Raw genomic sequence first — 23,826 nt, 5'->3', positions numbered from 1 at the left:
GGCCCCCGCGGCGACGGCCCCGAGCCGACAGGGCCGGGGCTCTCACATTATAGGCGTCTGCGGCTCCGTGTCTGTAACGACCTGGTCGGTTTTTCTCGGAGGAGTCCCAGCTGGGCACACGCGGGACTGGTGCGCTGGCGAGTGACATCCAGCTGGGCAGTGTTCGCATACGCAGTGGAGTTTTTAGGTCCTTTTTGGCTGGCTCAGTTTCCTAGATAAGATATCCTGTTCTTCTCCTCCCCCCCACCCCATTCACGATAGTTTCTAGGCTTATTAGATTTAATCATCTTTTCTAACTTCTAGTCAATATTATACTCATCCCGAACAGATTCAGCTAAATGATCTTATCAATAGTTTCGAAGAGAAGTGACAGAAAGAAGAAGTGTTTTGTGACCGCAGACGTGCTGACGGGTAAAATGTTGAAGCTGGGTATGGATTTAAAAGTCCTTGGTCAATAGCCCGCGGAACGGGCTGCGGAAAGCGAGCAGCCTCTGCCCTCTGCAGGACACTCGGTGGGCGCCCAGGGAATATTTCGCCTTTGACAACAGGGACCCGCTATCGGGGAGCGCTCCCGTGTCGGGTGGACAGGAGGTGACTTGGATGGATGGTGATGGCCGCCGAGAGCCGGCGGCGGGACAGCGCGACCGGGCGCTGCTCGGCGGGAGCCCCCGGGCTGCTCCTCCGGGGCCCTTTGCCCAGCAAGGGGCTGACCTTATGGGAGCGACTTCGCTCGCCCTTCTGGACTGGTTGTGGGGAGGTCGGCCGGTTCGGGGGTCATTCTTCCTGTTTCCTTCAGTCACTCTTTTAAGAGAGAGGTGGAAATGGAGCAACCATAGGATGCTCCTTCTGCAGGTGGATGTCAGGGTGCGCGATCGCTTTCCGGGCTCCCCCGCTCTCATTCCCAGCAGGGACACTCTGTCATAGGTCAGATGTCAACAAGAAAAAGCCCTACTTCCTTGGCTCGCGCTCTCTTGTGGAGGCCGAAACTGGAGGGCGGAAGGAGACTGTGTATTCCCGAACATTCGAGTCCTGATTGCCTCCCCCCTCGTCCCCGGCTCCGCAGGGACGAGAGGCGATGGTCGGTGCTGCCCGCCCTGTGGCGCTCCCGCTGCCTCCCAGCCCGGCCGTCTTTCCCGAGGATGAGCAATGAGGGGCCGGGGTTTGGAAAGAGAGAAGCAGGAGAAGAGGAATAATGCGGCAAATCCCCTGGGCTGCGGGGCAGGCCGGGATGGTGTCTGGCGAGGCGATGTTCTAGGGCTGGACAGCTTGTGAGAGACCCGGCAGGGGCAGAGGCCCCAGTTGGCCTCGGCTCCGCCCTGTCGTCTCTCTCTCTCTCTCTCTCTCTCTCTCTCTCTCTCTCTCTCTCTCTCTTTCTCCCTCGGACTTTGTTGACGGCAGTTCGGGGTCCTCCAGTGCCCGGTCCTCCGAGCGAGCTTCTGGAGCCGGGCCGCGGCGGAGCGGGCCCGGTTGCCTGCTCCTTCCCGGCCTCCTGCCCCCGCCTTGGACCTGACCCCAGCCTGGGACTGCCCCCTCCCTCCGGCTGATTCAGTGGGGGAAAAACCCCTCCCGCGGCTGCCTATCCTTGCCTGCCGGGCGGCCCCAGGCTCCAGGGTTGTCCCAAGCCGCGTTGTTGGAGGTTTGGTGGCTCTTTGTTGTGGTGCCGTCGATGCGGGGGGAAGAGGACAGGTGACCCTCCCTGGGAAGGGAGGCGACGGCCTCTGTTGGGAGATGAGGCGGGGGGGCGGGGGAGAGAGCAGTCACCAGCGGGCGGGCGCGCTGGGTTTAGTCCGACTTAAACCTCTGGGCTTAGATGCAGCAGTGGGACAGGGTGGTGGGCACGGGGGGTCCCCCCCAGCTGGAGCCCGGAGGGGCTTGCGCCTTGCGGGGCAGGGGTTGGGGGCAAGGAAGGAAACTGCCCGCGGCTTCTTGGCTGTGGACGGAGCAGCGGCGGCCTTCTGCTGCCTCTAGAAGGGAGGCTGGGCGTTGGGGTCTGTCTTGGGAATCGTGGTTCTTCCGCCTCCCCTGCTCCTGCCGGGGGATGTCTCTTTATTGTGCGTTTCGGAAGGGTCAGGGCCTGGGCTGCCTCTCTGTCTTTTATCTCAAGACGGAAAAGATAAAAAACAAATTTTCAGAGTTGCAGGCGCTAAGTTGGCAATCTGTGCTCGGAACATGGCCGGGTTGCCGTCGGGGATGTAGGAAGATGCTCCGCAGAAGTGAATTTCCTCCTAGCTCGGACAGGCGGTGCTGGGAAAATTAGGCTCTGGGGAAAATTAGTTAGAGCAAACCTAAAGCATGCTGTAGCAGAAATGGTAAAACAAAAAGCAAGAACTCCTCCTCAGACGCGAGTTCTCATCGAATCATAAACCAAACAAATGGGCTTTTCGGCAGGCGAGTCCCAGCTACAGCGAGTGGACTTTCACGCCGCAGCCGGCCTCAGCCCGTGGCCTGACCTGCGCTGTGGGTCTCTTCCCTCGAACGGCATATCTCTCCCTGCAAACTCCCTGTAAATACCTCCGAAACTCGGCCAAGTGTCCCGAGTATGCCGAGATTTCACACAGGGCCCGCGGGGCCGGGGAGGCCGCCTATGCCGGCGCGGAGCCTCTTTTGCTCGCAACCCCGGCCCCGCAGCGGCCCACCGCCCGCACCAGACCCGAGCCTGTCCGCGGGACGCAGACGTCGGATCCTGCCCTCCCGTCGGCGGGCAGGGAGAGGGATGGGGCGCGGGCAGCAGCGAAGCAGCGGCCGAAACTCTGCCGGCGCTGCCAGGAGAGGCGGTGGGTGGGCGCTGCGCCCCCTGCCCGGGGTCCAGGTGGCTGGAGAGGGGACGCCGGGTTCCCTTCGCCCCGGGGAGGCTGCACGTTCGGCCGGTATCTGCCTGGCCCCGTCCGGGGCAGGAAGTCTGCCTCCCTCAGTGAATGGGGGCGCAGGGCATGCGGAGCCGGCCGGAGGACAGCATCGCTCCCACGGCGGGGCCGGGGCGATGCAGGCCGCCCCAGCGCGGGGCTCCAGCTCCCCGGCTGCAGCTCTCCCGGCGGCCTAGCAACGTCTCGCCCGGCCGGGCTGAGCTGGACCGCGCCCTATGTCCCCGGGCCTGTCCGCACAGATGTCATTTTTAAGGAGAGCAGGTCGGTAGGAAATTGGCGGCCGGTGTTTCTCCCCTTCCTCCTCGCACGGCGGTAAATCCTGGCAGGACTCGGGCTCGTAAAAGTGATGATGGGACCACTCTCCCCCTCCTCTTCCCTGTCCCGTCTCCTCCTGTCCCGGGAGTTGTAAGAGGCGCTCGTCTAAAAGTTAGGACTTGTTTTTAGGCAGCCTGACTCATTCATTAATTCTCTTTCCCTCCTTGATTCATTCATGTCTACAGTCATTCATTGCCAAGTCCATGGAGGCATCAGCTCCTTGGTCAGTAGGGGAGACGTACAAACAAGGATGGTGCTATTTATTTCTCTCTGCCTGTGGATTTCTAAGACGTTCAAGCAGGCACAATCATTAAACTAATTTGTATTTGATTGTTTGGGCGGACGGGGGTGAATTTTATTGCACTAAGCATTCAAGCACGCACGCATCGCTGATTACCAGTATACATTAAATAAAGTTGTTTGTACACATTGTCTTACCACATATAGGCAGTCTTATTATTCTAATTACTCTAATTAGTGCATTGAAATGTTTTCTACTTGATTTGAGGAGACAGTGATTAGTTCTATTACTTCTTTTAACTCTTATTTCGTGGAAAACTGTTGATGCATGTTCCAATTACCTTGTTTTTCTCTTTAATATAGTGCGGGCCAAAATTATTATGAAACGATACCGTTGGTGGGTAGCAACATACATCTATTTTCCCTTTTTGAAAGAGCTTCAGGTTTTTTCATAAATCCCACCACCAGAGAGAAAACCCCTCCACCCCCAAAGCGTTCACAAATAATTATTTCTAGCCAAAGCAGCACGTTGTTTCTTTACAATTTCTTCTGCTGGTGCGTTAGTACTTTATGGTTGTAACATTACCTTTTCTCAATTTTTTTTTCTTAAAAAAAAGGGGGAATCTAGGGTATACTTCATGTGAAGCTGTTTCTTAAGTTTTAAATTAAGGTTACTATTAATTGATAGGATCAGTTCATCAAACATGTTACTTCTATAGGGAATTGTAATTAAAACCTTAATCCCGTTTGAGACTTAATTTTATCTTAAACACTTTCTTGAGGGATTTTTTCCCCCTTTTTCCCTGGCGGTTGCTGCTTGAAGCATGACGGGGGTGCGGACGAGAACCCAGACCCCACCAGAGCAGGGAGGTTGTTATCAAAATAGCCATCTTCACTACTGAACCAATAGAGGGTTTATGTCGAGTTTTGGGATGTGTGTGTGTGTTGGCCTTTTGTGTTGATGTGGCGGCCACGTAAACCCAGCCGGTGGCGAAGCGGGCGGCGGGGATGGAATCTCGCCTTCCTTTCACGTTACAGACAGGGATACTGGCTATTTCTCGGTCATAAAAACACTGCTTTTATTGTTGGTGTCTCCCCCCTCCTCTTCCCGTTAGTTTGTTAAATAAATACGAAAGGATGGGGGGGAACAAGAAACGCAAACTCTCTCTTAAATTCTTAGAAGTCCAGGTCTGGAGGGAAATCTACGCAGTTACATAGGTAAATACTGGGCCTAGGCTGCTTATACTTTTAATATTTAAACGGGGATTACAGGGGATCTAAAGACGCCTTCCTAACCTTTGCCAATTGCCTGTGCGAGGAGAAATCCCGCAAGATGCACAAAGGGGCGAGACGGCTTCCCACCGCCTCCGACAAACGACTCCGCCGCTTGTGTGGCTGGGGACCGACTTTCCCCCCTGGGCGGGGTTGGCAGGGGAGGGACAGCAATGAGGTTTTCGAGGGGTGTTTGAAAGCGTGGGTCCTGTTTCTCCTTCCCGCAGAGTACCGTCTGGCCCCGCTGCGCGGTCCGGTCCCGGCGCTGGCGGCGCTCCGGTTCTGGGAATTCGTCGCCGGCCGGGCCGGGACCGGAGCCGGGGCCGCGCGTGGAGTGCGGGCGCCCCCCAGCGGCCGCTACCGCCGCAGCCGCGGGGACTCCCCCGGGAAGGCCAGGGGAGCATCCAGCAGCCTCCACTCCGCTCCGAAACCCCTCGCTCTCCTTGGACGCACGGGCTGGGCTCCGGGACACCTGCCGGAGAGGTCGCTGGAGCCCGAGGTGCCTCTGGGCGAGGGAAGAGAAAGTCGTGAGTACGCCTGTTGTCTTCCCCTCGGTTTCTACTTTTTCTTTTTTTTTTTTTAATATATACACAGCAACAACAAAGTCCCATGTTAAACATACTGCTTCTCCCGCCGTCTGGATGGGATTAAAAAAAAAAAAAAAAAAAAAAAAGAGCAAAAAAGCCAACCACCCAGCAAACCCACGGTTTATTCTCAAGCCCCAGAAAACCGGGAGAGAAGATGCTATTTGGCTCCCCTCATCCTCCAGCTGAGGAGATGTCCTGTTCCTCAGACTGGCAATCCCTCTTCCAGCTCCGGCGTGTTGGATAACAGGACAAAGCCATGCCACTTCTCCTTCGCGGCGTGGAAGCGGTCCCGCGTGGTGCCTCCCGTGGAGGGGGACAGAGGGCTCGGCTTTTCTGACCGCGCTGATTGGGCGCGGTGTCGCTCCTTCCGCTGCCCTCAAGCTTGCCGCGGGATGTGAGCCCAGCGCCTTTGGGAGCTGTTCCCCACGCGCCGCGCATCTCCCGGTAAGCGAGGGCACAGCCAGAGCAGCAGGAGCTGGGCAGGTCTTGGAGGGCTCTGAGGGTTGCCCATTTCTGCAAGCGCCTTCCCCACCTGTCTCCCTTCTGGGAAGGCAGGGGTGCCCAAATCCCACCGTTTCACCAAATGGCTTCTCTTCTTGCTGAAGTCAAACCACCCCACATGCCAGACTGGCATCCCCATAGGCCTCCAAAAAAACCCCCCAACTACCCCAAGACCCCTTCTCCATTGGATGAATTCCCCATTTTGCAGGAAGAGAGAACTAGAGACAGCCCTGGTCTCCTGCAGGGCCGTTTGATGCTTGCTGGGTGCTCTCTCTTTTCACCCAACACCGTGACACCCTCCTCAAGCCGCCTGGCAGCTGTCAGGGGTTCAGCTGTGTGGGACCCAGGCCCCCGCAGCAGCATGGGCTGGTAAGACCATACAGGTTTTATGTCTTGTGTTTATTTCAGTGCTGCTGGTTTTGTAATTACCACTTGCCACGCTGTGTATGTAGGTGATGAAAATGTTAAAATATTGTGAATATCAAGAACCCAAGCCATTCAGACATTCTGCTACAGCAGACTTCATTGCACTGAAAACTGATAAGTGACATATCACGATCTCAGAGTCTCTTGTTAACTCAATAAGCAAATTGAGCTGAAACAAAACAAAACAAAACACCCAAGACAGATTAAGTTTTAGGAAGAAATAAGCATTCTGCACAGAGCTAATCACACTACAGACAGGCAATACTGTAGCACTGAGCAGACATGAGAGAAAATAACCTGTTTTCCAGCTGAACATCAATGCTGGACCTGTTCAGATAACAGAAATGAGATGCTATGCTATGGCTGGAACTGGAAAGGTAAGCAGTGGCTACACCTCTAGCTACAGACAAAGCCTGTGTCCATCCAACCCGTGGAGATAGTTTTGTGGCAGAAAGCCATGACAAAGGTTCTGCCTCTAAACGAAAAAGCTGGCTTTGTTCCAGGCACCTTTCCTAAACCAGCAGATAAGTCAGGATTGATTTATTTGCTAACAGGTCTAAGGAGCTGGAGAACATTGCCCTCTTGCATACTCATTTTGCATACACCCTCAGTCTATAATTCATATCCCAAACCAGAAGATTTTAATTTTAGGAAGAATCAAGGCCTTTAACTTAAAAGCAGTCCCTCATTAAAATCGTGCATGTCTGGCTCTTTGAATTGTGCAAGAAAGAGGATGGACAACCTAGCCTGTCCACATGCCTTGTGTAGCCAACCAAGGGAGGTAAGTGTTTCAGAGGACCTGCAGAGGGGCCTCTGGTCCCTTCGGCTTCGGTGCTGACCCCTTTCCAGCTGACCATTCAGAAATACAGGCCCACACACAGCAGCAGCAAGGGCACTTCAGGTTTTATATCTATAGAGGTAGATCAGATTTCACTCCCTTTCACTTCCACACACTTTACCCACAAGGCTGAAATCAATCTTCCCTGCCTGGCCCAGCACCTTGACTCCTGCACTCCTGCCACCACATCTCCAGTGAAAGGGCAGAAGAGGGCTCACCCTGAGAATCAACACATAACCTGGCAGCTAAGCCTCAGCTACACCTTCAGTTAATTCCCTTTGGCCTGAATCCAAGGCTTCCCACATCCTAGCACTGCTCTACTGCCAGACTTGGACCTAACACTTACCAGGTCAAATAAGATTAGATGCAGGAGGCTCCTACTAGTCCTAAACACACAGCCTGAACAGCCACAGGCTGTCATAGGCAAGGGGAAGCCCCATTATTTATAGGTGCCAAACACCTAGTTAAGGTCAAAGTCAGCAATGACCAGAGAGTCTGGGATAAGGACACACTGTTCATCCCAAATGCAATAGTTTCCTTCTCGACCCTTCTATGAGAGACCTCCTGTGCTAAACTAACAGCTGCCCAAACTGTTAACATTTATTATTGGATACTGGTAATAGAAAAGATAACATGTGGATTGACAATCACATCTTTCTGTCACATTCAGTGCAGTTTTTAAATATTAATGTCTATTTTCTGATTTTTTAAAAAATATTTCACCTGTAGTGGACTTTGTTTGAGCCCTGAGCTTGTAGCCGGTTAACAAGGCTAAATCTAAGCATGATTTATCCTTTTCACAAAGAAACTATGCAGACTATATTACTGGGGTTCACCTGCACCTAGAAATCTATTGGTCTGAAGTTTGAACTTAAATTGTTTGTGCCTTTGCATCCAGAGGGATGGACATGACCTTGTTACAAAAATGCTGCTGCACTTATTTTAACTCCTGAAGATATCTGGCAGTTCAAAACTGCCTGATCACTGCGTCAGGGCATTTTTATTTCTAGCTCTACAAAACTGTGAGGGAAAGCATTATGTTAAAATCTGTTTGAAATAATAAATGCCTACATTGTATATAATGACATTTGATTTTACCAGTGAATAAACAATTGCAGCATGCATGGTATCAGATCTACAGCATTCTGTTTTAAATTTCAATCAAGATTGCCAATGGCACTGTAAAGTAACAGAGGCGAGTTTGCATTTTTGAATGTTTTCACAACACTAAGCTTCACCCCATCCATCTGGACATATAACAAGTATACGAGTATGGAGAACATGTAACTGCTTTCACTTGCCCAAATAATGCACACCTGCCAAATAGTAATGTAATAAAATGCATTACAGGCTCTCAGGCATTAAAGTCTGGAAATACAGAAATAATTTGAAATCTGGCTTTATCTGTGTTTTTGAACTGTTTGCATTATCAGAAGTGCCACACAGAGGAAGACAGACACCTGACATGCTTCAGATTTTTGTGTGAATCTTCCACACTGTGAAACAGGTATTGGTCAGGCACAGGGCTGTCCAAAAACTGTACTTAGCATGTGTCAAAAGTCAGCTGCATTTTGTCCAAGATGCACAGAAGCCAGGTCCAGTCTCATCCTTACACTTCTGGATAATCAGAAGCATCAGCAGCTGTAAGTTGGTGCTAGAAGACACCAGCTGTAAGTTGGTTTTAGCACATTCGGAATGATACTGGCCTGAGGCAAAGCTGTGCTACAAAAGCTGAACACTTTGGGAGGTGTTGGAGATTAAAAGTCTTATTAAAAGTTTCTTTAGAGACATAAGAAAACAACTCAAAGGTCTATATTTGTTTTAGTTAATTGTCTTGAACAATTAACAGTACCAGCCAAATCTAACATTTGTAAAATTTGTCTAGAAGAAAATGGGCACTGATTAAACCAGCATCAATTTTGGAACCAATAAAAACACTTCAGATAATTCAGCAAAAAAAGAAGGACAAAGTCTAGCAAAGCAGTTGCTCATTTTCAATTCAATACTTGGGTTGCTCTTGACAAGTGGAGTCCAATTGATAACCTGTCCTCTTCTGGTTCCCATTTTCAAAGCTGCAGAATTCTTAACATCTTTGCTAAATTCCAAGTTTAACATATTAAGTTCCACAACATTTAAAAGCAAGTGTACCACTACCCATATAATTAAAGGGTTTAAGAAATACCTTATGGTAACAAAATTTGTGCTAGAGTAGGAAATTATTCTTGAAAGAAATTCAACCATTATATTTTTCTTGGAGGTCTCTCCTGGTACATTGTAATCTTCATATTCCGCTTTATATCCCATCTGTCTATATACATCTGTTGTCTCTTGCTCTGTACCTAGACCACAAACAGTTTCAGCCAGCAAAACATCTATTTTGTATAATGTGCCTTGTGTAATGCGCTTTCATTAGCTATATATTAAACAATAATAAACTTTTTTAATAATAAAAATTTAAAAAAGCTAGCTCACGAATTTGTATTGAAAAACATCCAGGGTGGCTTATTTCAAAATGAACAGAGATAAAAATATGACCGAACTGCTCCTCTGAATGCATCATATTGTATTTTATTTTGTCAGGGTTTTTAAAATGAATGCACAAAAGGTCAATGAATTTAGACAAATAATTTATTTTTGTTTTATTTATTCATTATTTTATGTACATTTGGCATTTTGCAATACTGTAAAAGGGAAACAAATTAAGTGCAAAGCAAGATAACTATTATAGATTGAATATATTTTAACACTTTTCTGTCATCTCTGAATTAGCAGACACTGACAACTCAGTGAGGACATTAATTTCAACTTCTTTATACAGGCAGTAATGGAATAAAACTGCACAATACAGTATTACAACATTTTAAATGATCCAACATATCAGAAGAAAAACAGACTTAATTTACTAAATTGAAATCATTGGATAACTTTTTTTAAGATAAAAAGAAAGTATCTTTGAGTTAGCAATATAAGGCATTAGATAATTTCTCCATAATAATTTAAATCCTTCATAAATATACGGTTAACATCTCTGTTTTGTGTATGTATGTGTTCAAGTAAACCCCTACCTTATACCACAGAAACATGAGTCAAAGGCATTCAAATGAGGAGCCTGGTATCCATGCCCGGGCTATGTCTGCATATGCACAGACACCTTTGGGTTTACAAACCTCCTGCTTGGTTTTACTAATCACAGCCTTCACCATACTTTAAATATGCTCTTGTTAGCCTTTCTAATCTAAACCTCACCTGTTTCTCAAAGGACTTTTGTTAGGGAATTTATTGAAGCCAGTTAGGATCTGCATGTTCTCATATATTCACAGTAGCGTTTTATACTTTAGGGCTCAAACCACTATCATGAGGTGCAAATGAACAACCTCCCTTTGGACATTTTTGTGGCACGGTACTGAGAGGAACTATGTAAAAGTTAAGAAGCTTTGGATCATGATGAAGAGTGGCTATCCTCATTTATGCTAATTTGAATTAAAATATTTGCATAACCAACATACTGCTTGTTATTCTTTTAATTGAAGATAAATGCCCCTTTGCTTCGGCTGGCTTAATTACCCAAATTGGGGGGTGTGGGGACGGAAACAACTACTAGAAAAAAAAGGTTTTCTAGTTTTAGCCAAGATATTTTGTAGGGAGCAATCAGACACAGTTCAACAACCAGAGCAAAGAAAGTTGTGGCCTTTGGTGGAAGCAAGTGAAGCTAGAGGACTAATTGGGAGCACTGAAAGGTAAGCAACCTCTTACTCTGAATCCACTCATACTAGCTTCCAACAGAAATTTTATATCGTCTACATAAACCTCTGCTTCTCCAGAGGTCAATTCAAGACCTCAGTTTAAGATTAGTCTCCTAGGGTCTTGTCACTAGGTAGATAGGTTCTTCTACAGGGTAATTCAGATCAGGATATCAGTTTCCTAACTTTAGTACCTACTCTGGATATTTAAAATTCAATTATATAAATATCCTTCAGCTACAGAAAATGTGCTTAGAGGCAATTATCCCTTTTGTCCTTCTCAACTTACTACAGAAAGGCATAATTTGCTTCTGGTGCTTACTGGCATAGCATGCACAGCACAGCTATTTACAGTGTCCAGAACTATTCCCTCTATTGCTGCTCTTTCACCTTTTATAGAAATCAGTCTTTAAAAGGTAACCCAGTAGGAGTTTCTTGTTACATTACTCAAACTCCTATTGCTGTGGCAGAAAATGGAGCATACTATTAAATCAAAAATATAATGCAAGTATTTTGTTGCTGGTTAATTGATAGGGAGCAGGGAGAGACCTACTATTTTCAAATTAATACAGGTGCTGGGTTTAGGTATTTAAATTTGAAGGTCTGGAGATGCCATTCCTTCTCATTCACACATAGAAATAAATATGAGCAGGAAATTTCCCGAGGCAATTCAGGCACCTCACTTACAAACATTAGGCCAATCTCCACAACCCCCAATTCCATTATCTGCCTGGTAAGGATATGAATGCAAAACACCATAAGATGCTGAAGAGCTGCAGTGGCTTTATGCTCACTAGGTAGATCCAGAATGATCACCATCATACGGATTTCTCTAAGATGGCTCAGGGGCAACTGTAATTGTCTGTATGCAAAAGTTAAATCAGAAGGTGCAAGGTCCCCCTGTTTTAATTCACTTTTAGTAACTATTCCACAATAACTTCAAGCATAGACTAGCCATTAGTTTCCAAATCATAACCAAACCAGGTATTTTTAATTCATCTCTATTACTTTCAGAACAGTGTATATGTGCAGAAATCTGTGGCACTGCCATGAAGAAGATAAATCTAGAGCAACCAAGGTCTGACAAAAGGAACCCATCTCCTCATGGTGAGTAGAGGGCTGTACTACCCAGCCGCTCTTGCCAATGGTAAAATAATAAATAAATACACAAAAGATGGGAATTCACCACAATTATACCCTCTATCTCCCTAAAATGCTCAGACAGTTCAGTATTTTATAAACTTGGTCCTCTTTTTCACCTGAATTCAAACGTTCATGTTTAACACCACGAACAGTTAACTACTGTACTCAGTTCGCAATAGAATAAGCAGGAATAACTGGCATCTAAACCATGTGTAAGATTTATGTAAACAAACACTAAAGATATTAAAACTAAACTGTTCCTAATGTTATTGCATAAACTCAGTTTCTAAACAGAAACTATTGTCAGTACCCAAGAATAGGGTTATTTATCTTACTCCCTGGTGTAGCTTTCAGACTTTGGAGTGATCACACTCCTGTAAACTAATTGTGTGTTTTGTACGTTACAGAACTGTATGTTGAAAACGATACCAAAATTTTACTTCAATAAGTCACATTTAGCTTTTCCTTAAACCATGAAAAATGTTGTCTTAAAATAACAAAAAAGGAAATTAAGAAGATTCTTGTGGCTGTTCTCAACATCACAAGTTCCTTAAGATATCTATTCTTCCTTTTCTCCCCTCCCTTCTTCTTCTGCAATCAGTACACTGAAGTAAACAAAACAACCACAGGGCATGTCTCAAATCACAGAATGACAGAATGGATGGGGTTGGAAAGAGACCTCTGGAGGTCAACTAGTCCAGCCTCCAACTGCTCAAGCAGGGCCACCTATAGTCAGTTGCCCAGGATGATGAGTATCTCCAAGGATGGAGATTCCACAACCTCTGTGGGCAACGTGTGCCAAGGCCTGGTCACCCTTACTATAAAATGTGTCATCTTGTGTTAAGTTAGAGCCTCCTGTATTTCAGTTTGTGCCCATTGCCTCTTGTCCTTTCCACAGGCATCACTGAGAAGAATCTGGCTGTCGCTTTTTCATTCCCCGCCCTCCACAGGTATTCCCACACACTGATCAGATTTCCCCTGGGCCTTCTCTTCTTTAGAGCCTTCACTTTAACATTTTTTCCTCCAAAATGCAGTTTATTTGTCCTCAGAAAAGGACCAATTGCAAAGAACCTAAGCAATTAAGCACCTGAGTGTAAATGCACAAAATAATTTCAGATTTTAACAAAAAATGTGGCTGGGCAGTCGTAGGCAAAGAAAAATATTTTTATGTAGTTCATAAAAATGAAATGAAGAGACATCATTAATTACTGCACAAATATGTACATGAAAGGTCAATGTAAGAGCCTCTAAATGCTAGATCTTGACTTAAAAGTATGAGCATGTGATATTATGTGGGAAGCTACGTTTCTGGGAAAGATAACAGCTGATCTGGAGCAAGGCACTTACTTTCCTCACATCTATAAATAGCTCTGGCCACCCTTCCACTAGTTTCCAGAAAAATCTGGATGAGTCCCCTTTCTTTCTTTTCTCAACTTTCTTGACATTTGCATCACTTCAGTAACCAATGAACATGAGTTTTCTAATAGTTGAGGGTATTTTTATTTGTTTATTTTTAGAAAAGGTGAACAAAACATGCAAGAGAAAAACTTCATTCCTCACAATGGATCCCTTTCAATTTAGGACATCTGTCCTAACTGTGCCATGTATCATTCTTAAATGAAAACAAGACAGGGAGAAACTATCGCTATATAACTCCATCAAAAGTAATACTGCCTAGTCCATTTAGCTAAAAAGGAAAATCTCACCACTGCCTGCTAGTACAGAGGCTGAAACTTCTTAAAAAGAGACACCTTCTTTGAAGCTCATGAGGCTCTGTAATACACGAGACTCATTTCTCATCCCTTCCTGATGTCAGTTACCACAATTTGTCCCATGCCTGGTAATATTTAATAAAGAGCACCTTCTGGCATTTCATTTTCAAGTCAGAAATCTAAAAATCACAGAAATCGTCATCTCAGTGAAGGACAAATGCCTTCATTTGGGAAAGAATGTTGACTGTGTCTAACACAGCAAATTCAGATGCACTAAACCAGGATTTTCTAAGTAATTTCAAAGCTACAACTTATGGAATCATTGTGAACGATTAATAACGAACATATAAATCAATATATATAAAGTCGCTCCCATAGTCCTCATAATAAAATGCTACATTTTATCTAGTTTTTTTAAAATGTAATAGTCCTGCAGATGTAAATGGGAAATATATCCCATAAGACGCAATAAGTACACACAGTAAGAAGCAGGACTCTACACACAAGTTTTGCAAATGCACAGTGGGTAACATTTCTGATGACAGTAGAGCAAATAAACTACTCAGTTTTAATTATAGCAATATGGAAGATTATCAAAATAGTGGCAATATACCAATTACATTTGCCTGTTACTTTCATGCATTTACGGAACTATACATATACACAGTTGGGTACATGAGATTTCAGAAGTGGGAAAGGGGATGCATTTCTAAAAAAAAAAAACCACCCCAAAACCTGACAAAAAACCCCCAAAAGACATACCACAGGCATTGGCAAGGGGCAGAAGAAGATCCTAGCTTTTAGAAACTTCTCAAGTTGTCAGAATTTCTTTAATTTGTTTCTTTCTGGATGGAATTTGAAAGATTTTAAAGTTTGGGGATGGATGTTGTTTCAGTCTTGTTTTTCAAGACAGGTAGTACAGCACTGGATAGAATTAATCTCAGTTTAGTATCTGACCTGAGCTAAATTACAGATTCCACAGTCTCCAGAGAGGCTCTCCAGAACATGATTCATTCTACTTTCCTTAAATATCTATCTTAGGAGGAGATTAATAACTCTCTAGAGGTGCCCAAATTCCTCCCACAAAGGAGATGCCTAACTTTAAGAGAGCTAACATTCAGTGAGATGAATTCTACTCACCAGGTACCATGATTACTGGACATCCTGTATCTGGAAAAGTTAGCAAATGAGCTCTAAGGAAAGAATCAGACAGAAAATACTAATTTTTTAGTGGTTTCTGTTAGTTGGTTGGTTTTGGGGTTTTTCCGGTCTGCAATTTGGACCTTCAAGTACATGGGGATTATAAGATCCAAACTTCTATGCAAAACTGTTCTATATAAGTCGTGCTCACTAATGTACTTAATCAGGTGTATAATTTAAAGAACAGAAATCCCATCCATTTCAATAGAGCTATCTAGCCAGGCAACTCCGAATTATGAATACAAGTAAGTACACTATTGAATTGAAACCTTGAAGAGAAGAGGCTTTAAATGATAAAGGTATCATACGTATTAGTTTTTAAAATTACCAAAGGAATTACGTATTTACCTACATGCCATCCCACATCAATTTCATAGGTGGTATGGAAGCCCCCTTCTAGTGTGAGAGCAGGAGCAGTTCAGAGCAAACCTCTTTTTCCGGACATGTTAGCCATGTTTTTTTAACACTGGTTGCCAAAGCACATCTTTTACAAAGCTTCAGAAAGACAGACGAGATCAAAGGACAAGATTAAACAAAAGGAATATCCTTAAAAGCAAAATTTAGATAATGTGACTGAAGGATGGTCTAGTGATGGAGATGACGATACAATTCAAGAATAATTAAATTCCTCCAATGGAGGAATTGCAATCATTCATTTTGGATTAAATGAAACTAGAATATAAATTTCCTGCTATATGACTGCTTCACAAGGAGACAGTCCACAGTAGTTACCGGACTTTGCATTCACACTCTTCATACCCTGTAATACCTTTCATGTGTAGACAAACCAAAAGGCACTTTGGCAAAGCAACATAGGAAATCCAGCACATCTCTCGTTCAGGCTTTTTCTGCTGCATGGGTGGAGAGGAACTCAGTCTCCAGGTACAGTAAAACAACAGTTGAAAGTAGAATTGCTATGAAACATTTTTTGCTATTACACTTCACAAAAGTAATTCCTAAATGACAAACTTTGAGATTTATACATATATGTTTAAGTATGTACACACATCCAAAAAATTCATATATACACATGAACATATGCATGTATACATATAATTTATGTATACATATGTATAAATAGGTAGACCCACTTAAGTATAAAATAGCAGAACTAAAAAGACTGATCTGTTCTTGCTTCTTTGTGACATATAAGGAAGGTCTAAAAGCATGTTGTTTTCTTTATCCTACAAGTACTACAAATTTCAAGTCTGGTCTATCCTGTCTTTGCTGGAAGACTTCTTGGGACTTATAAGGCCATAGCTAAAAGAGCTTCTTACTCTGTGATTGAAGGTTGAAGTCTAGAACTACAGATGGAAGTCACTCCCAATCACTTCTCTGCTGTTCGAATTAATTATATGTTGGCAAAAGCTACGTTTTAAACAGTCCAAATAAAAAGTTGACTTCAATTTATCTTTCAAGTGACAATAGAGAATTCCTGAAAAAAAACAACGTGACATAAACAATAGAAAATCCTTCAGTATGAACAAAATGTCAATTTAAACCTCCTTCATGCTACATAAGAAGCAACAGGGAATGAAATTCTTTACACATACGTGATTACAAAACCACTTATTTGATTCATCGATGCCATAGAATTTAAACTGTATTATCCACCAAGTTGACCAGTTTGAAGGCACAATGGCTATCACTTCACCCGCACCCCATTCTATTTACAGTGAAAAACAAAAAAAAGAATCTCTTCAGAAAAAAAGGAAATAAACACAGATGCACCCCTGAGAAGTGAAATTTTACAACAAAATCATTTGTTTGGAAACACTGTTCTTTGTAAACTCCCATTATCTGAACCTGTGTTCTCCTATAACTAGAATAATAACATTTAATATTCAATTACAATGAAATATATTACTTATAGATAAAAAAAGTTAAAAAGTTCCAAGAACAATAAATGAACCCAAACATAATTGAAAGAAATGAGGTCTCACACAGAATCATACCAAAATTGACATCTTTCAGTGTGGAAAAAAAGTAAATCAATCTAAAGTTCTCTGACAAGGCCTAGATTTCTAAAGGAAAAAAAATGGAATGGTATAATCCAGTTGGAAATCCCATAGTGCCATCTGTGGGGAGGAAAAAAAAAATCAAAAAGCCAACTGTGCATGTCCTTCTTTGGATCTGGAATTCCCCAAAGAGTCAGCAAAATTTAAAAATTTGAAGAAACAGGTCTTTCAATAAAATCAGATAAATGTTCTGTAGCTGTTTCATGACATGGTTTATAAAGTATTGGCACCAGCACAAAGAGATCAAAGCAGTCATTCAGGAGTCAGAGAGATTGTCAGATTTTTAATGATTCATAGCAGTCCTCTAGTAGCAGTTTGGTTATTTACTGCATGAATGAAGTGTTCTTTGCCACTGATCTTCAGCACAATAATGTACTTCTGCCAGACAAAGTATTTTTCTTCTTAGGCCAGTAGGTAATAAGTGCCATCAATACAAGGGTAATAGAGCCAATATCAAATGACAGGCTATATTTCATGGTCCATATTCATCAACAATGGCCAAAAAGGTAAAATTCTAAACTCAAGCTGTACATAGTGACATATTCTAGCAGTGCTATTCAAAGAAAAAAGAAGTGAAAAGCTTCATCCAAGAAAGTGCAAAAGGAAGAAACCTCCAGAAACTGTCCATCAACACAGTTTTCCTTCTCCAGAGGCTAAGCAGTGCTAAAGAGAGAGTGCAATAGTACTTTGAGCTACCATCTCTTCAAAAAACAAAACAAAAAAACCCCAAACAAAACAAATCCAACACTAAGGTTTGGTGATTAAAAAAATCACCAGATCAACATTGCCCGTTTCAAACCCATTATATTTTCATTGCTGTTTTACTGAACAAAGATGCTTGTTTTCACACTTGATAGTAAATTTGATGCCAGTGTAAGGGACAGTTGCTAACGCATTACCCTAAATTCTACTTTTCATGGTACTCTGCACAATAACCAGATGTATCACAAATCAAGTCTTGACTATGTCAGAAATCTGAAAAAGAAAACTACGCTGGAGTTTTCTACGCATTACCAGCTACAACACTAAGTACCTGGCTCAAACTTTTTATCTCAATACCAAGAAACAGATGGCAATTTTCTCTTTTGCTTCTGCTCTAAGTTCAGGTGGTTCAGGTTCTTGCATTTATCTGTTATGTCGCTTAGGCTGGACTGTAAAACATCACTACATCTATTTCAGGTGGAGGAAGGGAGAAAAATGTAACAGATACAGATCACTGCCAAACAATTGAAGAGGACAAAGTGCCTTTTTGATCTGTTCCTATACAAGCTTTAACAGCTTTAAAAACAAATAACTAATTATAGGCCAGATCACAGCATCTTATGCTGCAGGCCAAACTAGAATGCTACAATATCTGTGTATGTATATACAAATACATCTGTATACATTTATATATACACACACAAACACATAAGAAGGAAGCACCCATATTTTCCTTACTGCTCAATATTGAACGTTTGCTTTCACCTGGATATTAACATAGTTTATTGTGTGTAACACTCTATGAAGGGACATTTAAGAAGACATTCATTTGCTTTTCATTAAAGCCAAACATATGGCTGGTATTTAAAAACATGCAGTGTTACCAATTAACATAGAGTAAAATAATTCTTAGGCACAATATCAACTCTTTAAGAAACAGAATACATTTTAATGTATTTTACCCATTTGTATAGATAATTAATAGTTTCCGCTATTTCACAGCAGATTTGTATTCTTCTTTAAAAAAGTCAGCACAAATTTACAGGAAACAACTCTGTCAAATGAGTTCCACAGCAGCATATGTAGGGAGTCACTGGGTGAAACTCTTTTTTATGAACACATTAGGAAAGCTGGCATTCAGTTCTAGCACAACTCTATTATCGATCTGCGAACAGAAGGACACATCGAGTAAAGAAAGATCTTTACAAGACTCCAGCAATTTTCTTAAAGATGCGGGGCTCACCATCCTCGTCCCTGTTCAAAAACAAAACAGAATTGTAAAGTTACCAAGAATAGTGTTTTAAAGCTGTTAGTACTGTGACATGAAAAATGCTACTATATCACAACTTTTATCTAGATTATTTCAATTCGTTATCAAATTAAAAGCTTCTCAGAGACTGTGCAGAACTTTTACCTTTGAAAAGCCTATGGTATTTTCTTAACTCCTTAAGGAACCATCATTTTCTATTGGGGGGTAACTTTACAATTTCAAGGGGAATCTTTAACTACAGAAGCCAGGTACTCAAAGCCACAAAACCTCCCAGTGACCAGACGCTGGGCTTTAGCAGCAAGCAACACAGAACACTACACTCGTACTCCCATGACTCTCCTGTTGACTGCACTGACCAGCACAGCAGATGAGCTATTGGGGGCTACTCCAATTCCAAACACATCAGCAAGGCTCCCAGGGCTCTGGAGTGAGTGTGGGTATTACACACATGCAGAGCCAATTGTTCAAGAGATTATTGATCATACCTATATGTACACTAAGAAAAAACACTATTTAATCATGCTAAAGACAAGACCATAGTGAATGAACTCGTAAGTGTCACACAGGGTCAGATCAAGCATGGGATTCAGTCAGAAACCAAATAAATGGACATTTATAAGCATGTACCCACACACTCATTATAGCTGATGGAAATCCAGTCAGTACAGTCCAAGGTGCTTAGCACAGGATGCAGCTGACTGGGCACCGGGGTATCAGTCAGTAGCCAGTGCTCCTTGGGGTTCCTTACACCATACAGGACTCCATACAGAGCTGGCAGACAGTACACTGGATCAAGAAGAGGAGATTCATGCCTTACAGGAATGGCTGGAAGCCAGGCACATTACTCTAGGCAAGTGAAGTTAGTCTGGATGTCTATAGTGGGCTAAATCACTCATCAAGCTCTCCTGCTAAAAAGCGTTTATATATCCAACACTACTGCTGAAACCTGCTGGTAGACACTTCAACTTACACAGCTCCATCTTGAGCTAGCTGCACCTCAAAAAGCCATCTAGTCCAGGATCTTGCCTAGGGCCAGGGCCAATAATGTTCCCCACCTGCCCCCATCCCATGCAAAAAAAAATGGCAAAAAGAAAAGCAAAAGCAGATTTTTAAAGTAGCTTTCCATTGGTTAATCTTCTCGATTGCCAAAAATTATCATTTTAGGGTTTTCTAAAGCTATCTTTCATGAATTCTACTACTTTTCTGAATTTCTTCATCCTTACAGCCCCTTCACAACTTTCACAGTGTAACTAGATAATGTTAAACAAACAAGCAAAAACCCCAGTCTATTAATTGCAATAATTAAGGGACAATGAAAGAAGCAGTGAGAGATCATTCTCAGTTCGCTATTTCTATATGACTCATAATCCCATGGACATCTGTTCCCTCAAGGCTGTCTGTTTTCCAGACTCTCTCGCATCTCAAAATGACTCCTGTTGTGTTGTTTCTGTCCTAATTTAGTGCTTTCGAAACTGGCTGACCAGAACTATACAGTGCACTGAGTGCAAAGTTAGCAAATTTATAATAAGGTCTTAGTGTGTTTTCTCTGTTTCTTGCCTAAGAAACCCTAATCTTCTCTATGCCCATTAGAATCATGTTGGGCAATGAGCTGATGTTATCCATGGGGATGTGTTTCCGACAAAACAGTAGCTAACATAAGCCCAGTCCCCCATATGCTTAGTTTAATACTATTTTGCCTCACGCAACCACTTCGCACTGGATTGAATGGTTTTTCTCCTGTTTTATCACTTGTTTAATAAGAATCACAAGATCATTCTGCCATTTTTCAGTGTTAAGTTCTTCAGTTTAAGCTTTTTCTACCCTGAATACCTGTGTGTTGCCCTCTGGCATTATTCATCCCTTTGCCTGGTTTACTTATAAGCAGATCAGTGCAGACCCTTGGTGACCACAGTAGTGATATAACTTCACTGTGAAAAGAGACAATACCTTCTTGTCCTCTGCTGTCTCTGAAACACTCATAATCCAGAAGAAGACAGCTAAGTTACAAAAGCAGCACAACCTTGGCTAAAGCTTTTGAAAATTCAATCCTCTATGGATTGGAGCAGTGCTCAGGTTCACCAAGAACTCCAAGGAATTCTGAGAGACTGGAGAGGCAGAACTATACTATCCTTGCAGGGATGCAGCTCTGCTTCAAAATATGGTAATGGCCTTCTCATGTCCACTGACTGACTTTCCTATGGTTGCAACTGCCTTACATAGAGCAAAAGACAATACCACTGTTTTGTAGCTCCTAAACTGCACCCTTTACAGAAAGTTGGGCCATATTTGTAACCCTGCATTACTCTAGTGCTGAGGCTGATTTAAGTGACATCACACACCAGAAATAAGATTTCCAAAGCCCTGTATTTGAGCTCATTTAGAACCCTTTCATAAATACCATTTAGTCCTAACAATTTATTATTGTTCAATGTATTGATTTGTTCAAAAGCTTTCTATATTGGCATTCCAATTTAAGGCAGCTTTCTAAGCTAATCTTTTGGAAAGAATGGCACTGATGTAGCAGCTTTCTTGATCCCCCCCTGCCACGAACACTAATGGACAGACAACAGTTCTCCTGCAATAGCCTTTTTTCTGAGCAATCCTTCACATCCAGACTATCTACCAACCTCAGTAATTTACCTATAAACTTCTACCATAGCTGAAATACAGTTTTAACATTCACCTTTAGGCAATGGTTCCATAATATTTTATACTGCCTTAACTCAGATTTTGTTTCGCTTTCTAGAGTTCATCTTCCTATTTCCTCTGAATAGGATTCATTTCCAGAAAGACGTCATATGGTTTCAGTAGTCTCCAGTATTCTTCTGCATAAGCAAGGAGGTATCTAAATGTGCTCTTCAGTTATTCTATGTCAGGCTCAGATTGGCTGCTTTGAGACATTATTGAACATCACCCAAAGACAGTCTTTGCTATTGTGCCCCAAATTTTACCTCATCTACACAGACACGGTTGTCATTATCATTGTGATTTTTAACTCCCTTATCATATGATCCCTGTCATCACAACTGTCTGGCGGTTGATGAAACAGCCCCTAAGGCTTTACCCAGAAATTCTGTAATATGTTTTATTTATTCACTTCACTTGACCATAAACTTTACCACAGTATCACTGTTCTACCATAAGGACCTGCTCTACCATTCCAAATGTGACTCTAGGAACAACACATTATGCTACTTATCTTTTTTCCACCAAGCCTTAAAATTGCTACTACATCAGCACCTTCATCTAAAACCAGTCTCATTTATGCATCACAGTTTTTATGCTTCAAGATCCAAACGTGTGTTTCTACAAAATGCTAGATCTAGATGCCTAGCCATAGATTTTTTTGTGTAGGATGTTCTTCATTCCTTCCTACCTGAACTTCGACAGTTCTCCTACCATTTCATCTAAGACTAAGATTTTTGATAGATTTGCAACTAAGTAGGTCATCCTAAATTGCATGTTTTACTGTACCTGTTTGTTGTTTTTTTTTCCTTCTCAAAATTTTATGTTAGGAAATACCTTTATCTAAAAGCAATCCATGGGGCTTGGTTATTCACACCTCAGGATAAGGAATCATCTGTAATCTTACTTTTATTTATACAATGTGCAGTTAGTCATGCATGTATTTTAAAAGCCCATTCAAAAGCATTTCAGAATTTTAATATAGCACATTTTCCCTTGCTTTTGAAAGACGAACAATGTATCCTGCTAGTTGCCTATGTAGTGCATTTCTTCTAGAGTTTGGAGGCTTTTGGACCTTTGTTATTTACTACAACTTCTCCTGCATGGACTCATCAGCCATTTCTCAGAATACAAACATAATCAGTATATTAAAATCTGCTATTTACTTCTGCTGTTCAGTTAATTCTCTGAAAAAAAATTTTCTGGCATCACCTTTGTAAAAGGCACTTCTAAATGATTTAATTTATATCTATCATATATTGAAGTCTTCAAATTCTAGAGCTGTTCAGGAGAGCTGTGCACTATAAAAACTGCCAGAGCCCCAGTTTCTAGGGTAAGGGATACTACTACACACCAAATAATATTTAAGAGTAAAGACCTTGAAAATAACTAGCACTCTTCCCTCAAACGTTCTTACTTTTCTTCCTTCCTCCCCTAGACCAACCAGACTAGCATTTTAATCTGTACAATTTTTCCAATCTATTCCACACAACTCAAATTCAAAATTTTAACATGCTACACATTTTCATGTTTGAATTGACTAACTATGTGTTGATGTTCTCAAGATAAAGCTGAAAACTTTGACAGCTGGCAAGGGGGCAGTTGGGTTTTCTGTTGCTCAGGAAGGTGTGGGAGGTGTCGGCATGTAGATAGGAATACATGAATTTTTGCCGTAACAAGGGTGTCTATTTTTCATTACCTTTTTGGTGCAGGACAGAAGCAGTTGGAACTTTTGGGGAGCAAGATTAATATGATTTACTCTTCACCCTTGACAGCAGCTGGGAACCCCACAGCAACAGAAATAAGCAGCTGATACAATGTGCAAGAAAAGCTTTCAGCACTGTCAGTTCAGGTTGATTCGTCACATTCTCAACACTATATCACAGTTTGAAGACTAGTTTTTAACTACAGGTCTGGATGTGTCCACTTAACTTTTGACAGCACTGGCTGATGTACTGCATCACTACAAGACTGCCAGATGATCACAGCTGAATCATCCTAACACAGGGTGGAAATATGCCATGTCAGCCAGTGGAAAAGATGTGGGCCAACAGGGAAATGATACTTGTAAGCAGGCAGCTTAGTATGTAACAGGTGAAAGAAAGCTCAGAACTAAAACTTCAAGAGAAGCACATCCTCATGTACTCAGTGACACACATCATGCTTCCTCTTCCAAACTTGTAATACAGCAGATATGGACCTAACCCATGACCTGTTGTTTTATGTTTTTTTTTTAAACAGTTTACTTTATGAAGTACAATCCTAAACATCCACTGGTCAGATTACAAACCTAAACATCCACTGGTCAGATTA

General features: G+C 42.6%; 1 protein-coding gene across 1 annotated transcript in view; it reads right to left on the bottom strand.

The window, feature by feature from the left end:
- Positions 1 to 11,848: 11,848 nt before the first annotated feature.
- The window catches only part of FBXL4 (F-box and leucine rich repeat protein 4), a 54,076-nt gene continuing 42,098 nt past the window's right edge, over positions 11,849 to 23,826 (bottom strand). The window contains exon 8 of the mRNA XM_027694709.1: positions 11,849 to 18,812. Coding sequence (XP_027550510.1) covers positions 18,649 to 18,812 — 164 coding nt within the window. The 3' untranslated portion in view covers positions 11,849 to 18,648. The remainder of the gene's footprint in view (positions 18,813 to 23,826) is intronic.

Source organism: Neopelma chrysocephalum, unplaced genomic scaffold (assembly GCF_003984885.1).
Source record: "Neopelma chrysocephalum unplaced genomic scaffold, ASM398488v2 Primary Assembly neopelma1_23b, whole genome shotgun sequence".
NCBI classification, from domain to species: Eukaryota; Metazoa; Chordata; class Aves; order Passeriformes; family Pipridae; genus Neopelma; species Neopelma chrysocephalum.
The sequence above is the reverse complement of the archived record's forward strand: the minus strand, read 5'-3'. Positions and strand labels throughout refer to the sequence as shown.